Consider the following 11,409-nt stretch of genomic DNA (forward strand, 5'->3'; position numbering starts at 1 on the left):
CCAAGAAGCACCCTGTCTGCTGATCAGTCGCCTTTCTCAGTGTGTCTGGAGGTTTTGAGGACGCTGGTAGGCCAATTATTAAATGCAGCGTCTGTCTGGACTGTATTATAGGTTACTGGGAATATTCGGAGACGGCAGGGGACCACAGCGGTTCTAAGTGCAGATTAAAGAGACATTGACAGACATGGACGCTGTTGACTCGACATCTCAGAGCAACATCGGGCCTGGCTCTGTCCTCTGTGACGTGTGTCCTGGGCCAGAACTGAGCGCCGTGAAGACCTGCCTGACCTGCATGGCCTCCTATTGTGAGACTCATCTCCAACCTCACAGGGTCTCTGAAGCGCTGAGGACACACAATCTGATGGAGCCGATTAGAAACCTCAACGACAGAATCTGCACAAGACATCAGAGAGTTCTGGAAATCTTCTGTAGGACCGATGAGACCTGCGTCTGCTCGATGTGTGCGGTGACTGAACATAGGAGCCATGACATTGTGACACCTGAGGAGGAGAGAGCGGAGCGACAGGTAAGGGTAGGACTAGGAGTGGTAGAGGTTACTCTCATGATGGAGATGGCGTCGTAGACAGTGAGGTGTTACTGTGGTCTTAAAGGGCTCAGTTTTATTAAAGTTCTTCTCAGAGTGAGGGGTCCTCTAGGATTCCTCAAAGAATGTCCTGCAAAGACACAAGAAGGACAGACGTTGGTGCATCTTGAGTTCTCAGCCCCTGCTGGCTTTCGCTGTTCTCACTCAGTTCATCATAGGGCAAAATGTACTATGATGGGAGGAAAATGGTGGGAGAACAAACATGTCCTTAAGACTTGAATGGCAGTCAGGGCTGGAGATGAACTTCTGCACAGGCCAATTTGGTGACCATTCATCCAACCAATCCAATATCCAACCTGCTATATCCTAACTACAGGGTCACAGGGAGTCTGCTAGAGCCAATCCCAGCCAGCAAGTCAGGAAACAAACCCTGGGCAGGGCGCCAGCACATCTAAGGGTACACGTACACACACACCCACCCACACACCAAGCACACACTAGGAGCAATTTAGAATCGTCATTTCACCCAACCTGCATGTCTTTGGATTGTGGGAGGAAACAGGAGTAACCGGAGGAAACCCACACAGACACGGGGAAGAACATGCAAACCCCACACAGCTCTCCTAACTGTGAGGGAGCAGCGCTACCCACTGCGCCACCGTGCCACCCCGGTGACCATCATGTCATTAAAAAAAAGTTATGAAATAACCCAAGTTTCCTCACTGGCTCAGATGTTTTGCATTCTATTTATATTTTTGATTGCTCTTTACATATTATCAGGTGCATTTTGTTATTAATTATTGTTTTATTTAGTTTTTTACGGTGCTGTGAGAAAGTATTTGCCCCCTCTTTAGCAACTGTTCCACCTATTCCAGTGGTCCGTTTTTACTTTCCCTCTTCTTTCCCAGTCACCCACAGTCCTCTCTGCAGTCCAGTCGCTCAAACATTCATCTCCAAGATGTCGTCCACTTTCTCTGCTTTCCTTTCTTGTCCTCCTTCTGTCCTTCTCTTTCCCTGCTGCACTCCACTTTTCCTTCTCAGCCCTTTCCTCAGATGTCTCCTCACTTTGCCTCCTCACAGGCTGGACTGGAAAACACAAAGGCTGAAATGAGAAGGAGAATTGAGGAGAAACAGAACAAACTGGTGGAGATGGATGAGAAAGCAGAGAGGATTAAGGTGAGTCTTGTGTCCTCTTCACCTTGCGAAATGAAAGAAATGAATGTCAAGTGTATTGTGAAATATAATTATATTGTAAAATAAGGACACAAACACCATCAAAGGTTTGGGAGGATCCTCCTGTCACACACATGCGAATGGGACGCAGCCAATGGGCCTGATTAGTGAAATTTCACGCCAGACCAGTGGGGAGTGAGGGGCACTGACTTTCTCTCTCAGTCCTCTGCAGACCATTCACAGGAAATCCCACCGGGTTCTGGCACCTATGATGACATCACTTCCGGTCCCGGGCTTTAAGACCGCCATCTTTGCATCTCTAAATCAGTTCTTTCTTGGACTTTGCACCAGCCACAGTAACTGCATCTATTTCAGCCCATAAGCTGAGTCTACTAAACGCATGCGTGTGACAATACATAATATAAAGATTTTACTCAAAGACACAAAATAAAATGATATATCCTAAGAATTAAGATATGAATATCCACAGCAAAATATTAGACCTTTAACTCCTTTAAGGCTGATTTTTATTTTCATTGAGGCTGTCGACGGATTTCTTAGTCAGATGAAAAAGTCAACATCCTTTTTATTACTCAAAGTACTTGAGGAAAACATACAAGAAACGGCCTTATGAAGTCTCTGCACCCGCCATCATTCTGAGGCTATGAGGCCGTTCAAAGCTTCCCAATGCAGGCCATGCTAAGCTGTTTAAGTGCACTTTGCATGATGTCCCAGTGGATTTGCAAGACCTTCAGACTTTCCGAGCCCTTTACATGTAACTTGAATCAGATCACTTTGAATTTTTTCCCCCTCAGTCTACAACCAATACGCCATAATGAGAAGGTGAAATGAATTCTGGGCTACGGCTTACAGTCATTCACTTTCTTCTTCACCATCATCCAGTTCTCCACCTCTGTGAGGCCTGCAGAAAAGCAGGGCCTGGAATAGGCATGAAAGTGACCCCCTAACCCGCTGGTGACTTGCTCAAGTTTAAGAACATCTGGTGGTCTCAGTGAACCGAGACCCATCAGGCACTAGGAGTTAAAAGCATACAAACCGATCTCAGGTGGTTCACCTTCAGCACTTGTTGAGTCTTTTCTTCTTAAGCCAGCTGTGAAGCTCGTGATCATTGGGACACTGGCGTGCTTGACAGCGATGTCACAGAAAGTGCCCTCAAGGCCTCTCTTCTCTACAGCACCTTGATGAGGTCGTTCTGTTTGAAAGAACTGGTAGAACAGCAGGACACTGAGAGTCACGCTGAAGTGCATCGTGAAAAAAATGTGAGTAATGGCAGAAGAAACAAAAGAAATTTAATAAACAAGGGGGGACCAATCAGTCCATGAAACCCGTTTGTTTAGCTAACAGCTCAACTGTCCTGACATCTCGTTCAGATTCTTCTTAAGGACAACTTGTCAACAGTGCCAATCACACTGTTAGGTGACACTGTTAGGACACTGTCATCTGAGGGGCACCGTTTATAAAAGTTGGAGGGGGGGGGTGCATACTTCAGACACTGACAGGGACCATCACCTCTGATGATACTGAGTGGGCGTTGCTGCCTGCAGGACGCTGTGTATGGAAGTAAAAGTCCTCCATACACCAAGTGTCACACGCTCTGTTAAGTACATGGTGTACACACAAAGGGGCGCTGTTTGTGCTACTGAAGGGGTGCGCGCTCCAGAGACCAAGGGGGACCACCCCACAGCTCAGCGCCATCTAATAGTACTGACTACCCACTCTGTATAAGGAGGGGCGATGTCCGTCCACCCCACCTAGAGCTCAGAAAACGGTTTTGTTACCCGTCACTGAGGCTACTCTTATCAATACCATGAAGTTAATATAAAGCAGATTATAGTCGTACTAAAATAAAAAGTTCCAGTTGGTTATTTTGTATCCCATACAAGCACACAGGCACTGGTTATTTTATCTCAGTTTAAAGCGTGTGCTTATTTCTTACTTTCACCCCAACACACATGGCTGACACGCTCTTAGTAACTTTCTTTAACTTCACGGCGCAGCGTCGGAGTCGTCAACAACTCACCAAACATCCTGGAAAGAGGATTCACTTTATGACTCTGAGATTTGATGCCACACTGTGAGGAAGATGAATGTCAGTTTTTACTGCCATCTAGTTGATAAAACTAAACATTACATCCTAGGCGACTTTTCCTTCGCTATTTAGCCTTGTTAAACGTTTTATGTTGACCTTTTCAATGCCCACCTGGAAAGTGTTCAATTAGAATTTAAAAACTTGTAATATATAAAGAGAAAGCTGCCCCTGATGATTTCCATTCTCTTTTTCCATCCCTTTGCTCTCTACATTTATCCTTTGACATTTCCGTTCTCTTCTGTGTTCATACAGCGTGAGCCAAACAAAGTACCACATTTCTCAAGGTCACCACGCGAGTGGGTTGGGGTGGTGGGTCCTGTGATTAGGTGATCCCTTGTAGTTTTCAGTAGGACACCTGTCTTGATCCGGTGCACACCGTGCTTTCGCTGTCGAAACGTTCTTTAAAAACAGCAAATCCATCATCACTATACAACACGCCTTCCAAACGCACGTCAGCATTCCTTCAAACGTCCCAGATCAGAAAATAATTCTTCAGTGGGTGACTAAATTTAGGCAGAAAATCTCCAGGCCGTCCTTGGACTGTACGAGCACCTGAAAAAATGCAAGCTGGGAGGGCATCCATTTTGCCGTCTCCTAGAGGTTCAGTGCACTTCTGCCTCAGGCATTTCCAACACGTCTTTGATTTTGCTTGAAGACCTTCATTCCCATCCATAAAAAATGATGGCAGCGCAGGACCTCACTGAGAGAGACTGGGAGAGCCGTAGAGAGTTGTGTGCGAACATTCTGCAAACCCTTCATCGAGATGCCATTGTCACATGCGGCGACGAGGCTCCATTTGAATGGCTGTGTTAGTAAGCCAAATTTTCGATACTGGGCTGAAACCAACACTTCATGAACTTCATCAGAGACTCCTCCACAGTGAAGGTGTTACAGTTTGGTGTGCTGTTGCAGAATTTGGCATTGTAGGGCCTTACTTTTTTGAGGATGGGGAGCAATGGTCACCGTCATCAAGACATTACACTGAAATGCTTGAGAACATTTTGTGGCCCCAACTGGAAGAGATGGATGTGGTGGATGCCTGGAGGAGCAGCTTTTTGTGGGAGATGTTTCCAGGGAAGTTGATTTGCCTGCACAATGATGTTAGGTGGCCTTCACGTTCACCTGATCTTGCGCTTTGTGACTTCTTCTCAAGGTATACACACACACAACGACCTCAAAAACCCTCAAGGACGCTATTCGCCACAAAATCTCTGCTATTCCCCTTGAAATGGCCGAACGGGTCATATGAGTGTTCAGAAATCATCTTGAAGAGTGCATCGCTAACGATGGCCACCACCCTGAGACATCATTTTTAAAACACATTGAAAAAAAATGTGTGACATTAAAAAAACGTAATGACATTTATTTGATCTTGTAGCGTTTTTGTAGAATAAACGTTTGAAATGTTTACCTTCTTCTTGTCTCACCCTGTATGAGCATCTCCATGTTTTACAGCACCTTTAAGATATCGTGGACTAAGTTTAATTTAAAATTTAGTGTTGAGCCAGTGATTTGTGTGAGACTGAGCTCACAGTGAAACTCAGAGTATATTTAAAAAGAAACGATGATTCACGATTAGCAAAATCTGAAAACTGATAGAGGAGGAAAGGTGTTTAGCTCCTGGAAGGGCTTCTCTGCACTCATTTTGCACGTGTCTGCCTGTCACTTTAATATTTGTTCTTTAACCGCAAAGTGACAAAGTTTCGTTGAGTTATTTCCTGTTGAGTGAGGCTTTACGAAGCAAAAAAGTGTTTAGAGCCCCCAAAAGATGCTCTTTCTAGTGAGGTTCACGTTCCACACTTGTGAAATCGCGTTCACTACAGATTTTAGTGTCATGAAACTGTACCTGAAATGAACCTCGGCTGTTCCTCTCATCACTGTTCTGCTTCCTTCTAATCAGAGGACTGCGGAGACAGCAGTGAGGGACTTTGAGGAGACTTTTGCTCCTATTCTGATTCTGTGGTCAGTGGGCCTGAATCTGATTAGAGATCTCGAGGACAGAGAACTGCACAAGGCTGAACGGCTCATGATGCAACTGGAACAGGAGATCAGAAAGCTGAGGAGGACACACGCTGAGCTGGCCGAGCTTTCAGAGACAGACGATCACATCCACTTCCTCCAGGTGAGACTGAGAATCTGAAGGACACCAGCAGGCCTCTTTGACATACGGGTTGCTGTCTCTTATGTTCTCCTTTCTTCTTCATGTAGATGTACTCATCTGTTAGTCCCCCTCCTGAAGATCAGGACTCACCCGAGGCCTCTGTTAATGAACTTGTCCTACCAGGGAGTCTGAGGACGAACCTGTCTGATCTGAAAAGGAAACTCCGGGAGATCAGTGGGTGGGAGTTTGTGCCGAGCAGTGAGGCTGGTGGGTAGTGGGACCTCCATTGCTTGAAGAAGAAGCTGCCCAGCATGTCCTGAGCACTCAAGGCTGACATTCTGTCTTTATTTTTCCTCAGGTGTCAACACTTCAGGAAGCAGCCCACAGAATCCGAGCAGTAGAAATGGACTTGAAGAATGTGAGTCTTGTTCTGCTTTTGTTAAATGCAAGTCATCAAAAATGGAGATTTTTATGGTTTACTGTCCCTGAGAGGAGTCCTGTGGTGTAACGAGGATAGGCGGCCATAAGTGTTCACCATGGACCACTGGAAGTTTAAATAAACACACAAGACGGACAAAACTTCATGGACGCCCCAGCTGACTGACTTCAGGGGTTCAGAATGTCCTGCCCTGCCTTTCCCTCCACATGCATGTTTGTGCGCTCTTTCTCTTTGACTAATTTCAGTTGTTTACTGATCAATTGTCTTTCAGGTGACTATAGTAGGAGAGATGAATTTCTTGAAAGTGAACAAACTTGGGCAACAAATGGGATCCCGAGTCTGAAAAAGCTTTAAAATCTCCATAATTGTTAAATCGCCAGAGAAACAAACTTCAGCTGTCACTGTGCGTGAGTTGGATTTGTTTCGCTCCTCACCTCACCACACAGCTGACTCTTAGGATCCCATTGAAGTGCCGCCCTCTGCTGACCCTCATGACAACCACACCTCTGACTCACAGCACTTTGATGTTAAATCATTGTAAAAGATAGTCCGGCCACAGGCAGACACGACTCCAGATGTCTACAACACACACTTTATTTTGCGACACAACACACAACACAACGACAGTGCACAAACTTCACATTAACTCAGTCCTTATTCCTTCAGCCACCTCCACTCCTCTCTCACAAGCTTCGTCTTCCTCCTCCCAACTCTGCCCCAGATGTGCTCCCGGTGCTCAGTGAAGGTCTTCCGGCAGCACTTCCTAGTGTGGCAGAACTGCTGTCCTCCAGGACTCCAGGACCGTCCAGGTGCCCACTGGCGGTGGCCATGGGTCCCGACAGGGTTGAGCTCCTCAGCTCATTTTCCGTGGCCCTGATGGAATCCAAGGGGCTCCCATCCTACACCCAGGGAAAAACGGTGCCCCTCCCGTGGTCCGACCCTCTTCCAGGCGTCATGGTTGGGCAAGATCCCTGGTCGTCTGCCACATCATGAATATCAATCATTTAATTGAGCTTCGATATTTGATTTAAAATGGGATCATTTAGTCAGTGAGTGTTACGTAGCACAACATTGGTGTCACCACCCACTTTTTTTTCATATATGGATCTCCTGACTCACCAGGAAGGGGTCCCCTTTGATGAATCGAGTGCAATCGTCAAAGTGATTGGGGGGGGGGTCAAGCATGATGGTTGGAGTGGCGGCCCACCGCAATCCACCACCACGATAAACAATACCATCTCATGACCCCAGTGGTTGAGAAACAATGTGGTAGAAAAGTCCTAAGCGCAATAATCTCAAAACATCTTCAAAATGACCACTAGAGGGGGATAACTGTGTCAAACCCTGGTCAGTCACAAAAAAGAAAGATACTAGAATCTATAGAAATGAAAAGATTTATTTTTGAAAATGTCTCAGAGGAGCACATAAAGGAAAGGAAGAACATTAGAACAATTTGGACGAGAGCAGGCCATTCAGCCCAACCAAAGCTTGCCAGTCCTATCCTCTTCATTCTTCTAAAATAACATCAAGTTGAGTTTTGAAAGCCCCTAAAGTCCTACTGTCTACCACACTACTTGGTCGCTTATTCCAAGTGTCTGTGATTTTCTATGTAAAGAGAAACTTCCTAATGTTTGTGTGAAATTGTTTTCCTAAGAGGCATTAGCTCTCCGGAAATGTGTTCTTTTGAAATTGTGACACATTAAGTAACTAAACAATATAGTAACATGACAGAAAAGGTGATATCCCTCCCATCGTGATTACGGCGGTACAAGAATCACATGAGAAAAAATATACTTTAGCTCACATTTACTGACGATTGACGCGGTTACAGACGTGAAGCATATGACAAAGACTTTTATCCAGGTGGGAATCTGGATCTACACAGTCTGCCATTTTTCGTCCCCACGCTGAGAGGGTTTTCGGACTTTGCCGACACTTGCTTCAAAGGGTCTGGCTGTTGTCCAAGCCTTTTAATACTGTCTGCTTCACTTGCTGGTCTTCTCTGTCTCCAAACAAGAGCAGGTAGGGGCTGAACTCCTCCTCCACAAAATACAGAAATATCACAATGCTTACATGCCGGTTCTCATTCTCCCAACACGGAAAGAAGATTTTGTACTGACAGAGGACTCTGTGTTTAAGCTGAGTATACAATCCTCCAGTTGTCTCTGGCTATCTAGTTTATGCTTGGTTGGCAATTCTAAATGCTGAGCCCCTGTGTGCCAAACTTAGCATACACATGTGAATGGAGACTTTAACAGTGTTGTTCAGGACAGTGACATAAAATATTAAAGAAAAATGGATTATAGCAGAAATTCACCTTCGCAATTTTCCAACTGTGTCCCCGAGTTCTTGATGACCTCATTTTAAAGTCACCGTCTCAGTCCACTGCACTAATGCCCTTCATCATTTTAAACACTTCAGTCAGATCTCCTCTTCATCTCTGTAAAGGCTCAGCTCTTTTAATCTTTCCTCATAACTCATCATCTGTAGCCTCCCGTAATCAGCCTTGTCGCTCTTCGCTGGACCTTCTCTTGTGCTCCTATGTCTTTATGGAGACCCAACTTACACCCAGGACTCCAGATGAGGCCTCACCGGTGTGTTATAAAGTTTGAACAGAACCTCCTGTGACTTGTACTCCACACATCAAGGCGCTATATAACCTGACATTCTGTTAGCCTTCTTAATGGCTTCTCAACACTGTCTGGCAGTTGATAGTCCAATATGACTCCGAAATCCTTCACATAAGGTGGACTCTTGATTTTCCGACCTCCCATTGTGTAATCAAACCTCTCATTTTTACTTCCTAAAAAGAAGTTGCCTAACAAAGACCCCAACTCTAACTTTAACCCTAACCTTAACCTCATAGTGACAATCACCTCAACTTCGGGCAGGTGGGGGATTAACGGGTACACACCCAGAGAGGTATATGCACCTAATTTCCCAAAGTTAAATAATCCTAACCCCACAGCAGCAATGTCCTGATACACAAATTCAGAAGGTGAAGTCAAAAACAAAGAAGAACATTAAGAATCCAGAAAAAATCACAAAACCACAGAACAATCAGTCAATTGTGTCGAAATCACACAAACGCACCACTGTCAGCACATTCAATGAACTGCAAGGGACTGCGCTCATTCGTCAGCCTTCACAGGGCGGAGGGCAGTCCACTACAGTTATGTGCTGGTGGTCCCACCTCGCTGGGGAACCACCCATAGTAGACAAAGAACATAGCAGAAGATACTTTGACATACAAAAACTAAATAATTACCATTACAAGAGACATAAATGAGATTTCTGAACGCCAGCCCGGAGTTAAGCCCTGACTCATACGTAGCACATGGCAGTCATGTGACACTCAGAGATTCATGGAGGTCACAAAGTGTTTGCTGCTCTGCTCCTCTTGTGTCACCATGACAGCTGATTTGTTTTCTTGTCTCTCCTTTCAGACTTCTGTCCGCTCACCTTTGACCCCAACACAGCAAACGCGTGGCTTCGCCTGTCAGAGAGGAACAAGAAAGTGATATCTCAGGGGATAGTGTCCCCATGTCCTGATCATCCCGACAGGTTCGACTGGTGGTTCCAAGTTCTGTGTGAAGAGGCGCTGAGTGGGACTCGCTGTTACTGGGAGGTCAACTGGAGCGGAGAAGGGGCAGCGATGGGAGTCACTTATAAAGGAATCAGAAGGCAAGGAAATGGCTATGAGTGCCGCCTTGGCTTCAATGACCAGTCCTGGATTTTGTCCTGCTCTCGTCTTAGTTGCTCTGTGTGGCACAATGAGACAAAGACAGAAATTAGTGTCCCCTCCAGTCAAAGAATAGGCCTGCATCTCGACTACACCGCTGGCTCTCTGTCCTTTTATAGCGTCTCAGACACAATGACCCTCATCCACAGGTTCAACGCCACCTTCACTGAGCCCCTCTATGCTGGGTTTTGGGTTGGACAGCGCTCCAGTGTGACAATCTGCCCTCTGTAACCATCTAGCCTGTGACTGGTGCCATCGGCAGGTCACTTCTTGTCTTCTGTCATGTATTGGAGTTCATTTTTTATTTCATTCTTAAATATCTAAGAAGCCCCCTGCCACTGGGTATTGTGCCATTGATGCTCTCTGAGTCATCATTCTGTGCGGTCATCAGCGTTAAAACAATGAGAGCAGATGGCTGTGAGCCGACATCCACTGAGAGGACATTAGGCGTCCCCCTTCAAGAAGTTGAGCTTCTTTCATTTCAGTGTGGCTCAGTGATTAGCTTGGCGGCCTCACAACTCTATTAAAATAAAGTTCAAATATCTATGAAATTTCTATGCTTTCTCAATCCTTAATGTTTTTATCCCAAGCTCCTTACCTAAATCTTATATTTGATGAGCGTGCTGGGTTGGACTTGCACCCTACCCAAGGCAGGGTTCTTCCCTTCTGGTTAGGATTGATTTCATGTGATCCTATGTCTGGTTCATATGGACTCCTTGAATGAAGAGATGTAGGGGCAGATGGATGACTGCACCTGTCCCTTTCTTTTCATCTTCCCACTGGTTCTTTCCCCTTCTTCTCCACAAGACTCAGCTAACATGATGATGGCATTGACCACTATGGCATTAGTGGCCCTTGAAGTGGCCTCACCAGGTGGACGTCCCCAGCAGACCCCATAACATCCACACAGATACAGAGAGCTGCCAGCAAGACTCTGATGGAGTTTAGAGAAATGTGGAATAAAAATGAAGGACTGGGCCAACAAGTTGAAAACGAATTGTTTATAATGAATAGCAAATAATAATAATTCTTTTTATTTATATAGCGCCTATCCCATGCTCAAGGCACTTCACAGAGTTTAAGAAAGAACACCAGTATACAGTATATAGCATTGTACAAACCAAATTAATAAATAAAGAAGATTAAGGCAGTAAATTCAGAGAAGAGCCTAACAGACAACATAATTGATGGTCTCGCACACACATACAGGTGACATGAGCATCTTGACATGGAGGTAAACTGAGAGACGACTAATGAAGACAAGCAGAGCTAAAGGCCTTCCTGAACAGATGAGTTTTGA

General features: G+C 45.4%; 1 protein-coding gene across 1 annotated transcript; it reads left to right on the forward strand.

Annotated features, from left to right (window-relative positions):
- Positions 1-25: 25 nt before the first annotated feature.
- Positions 26-10,660, forward strand: LOC120536503 (tripartite motif-containing protein 16-like). Its single transcript, XM_039764897.1, has 6 exons — positions 26-526; positions 1,625-1,720; positions 5,728-5,949; positions 6,036-6,195; positions 6,287-6,346; positions 9,814-10,660. Exons 1-6 carry the CDS (start codon positions 185-187, stop codon positions 10,338-10,340), a joined length of 1,407 nt encoding a protein of 468 aa, XP_039620831.1. The 5' UTR covers positions 26-184; the 3' UTR covers positions 10,341-10,660.
- The last annotated feature ends 749 nt before the right edge of the window (positions 10,661-11,409 follow it).

Source organism: Polypterus senegalus, chromosome 10 (genome assembly GCF_016835505.1).
Source record: "Polypterus senegalus isolate Bchr_013 chromosome 10, ASM1683550v1, whole genome shotgun sequence".
In the NCBI taxonomy this organism is placed as follows: Eukaryota; Metazoa; Chordata; class Cladistia; order Polypteriformes; family Polypteridae; genus Polypterus; species Polypterus senegalus.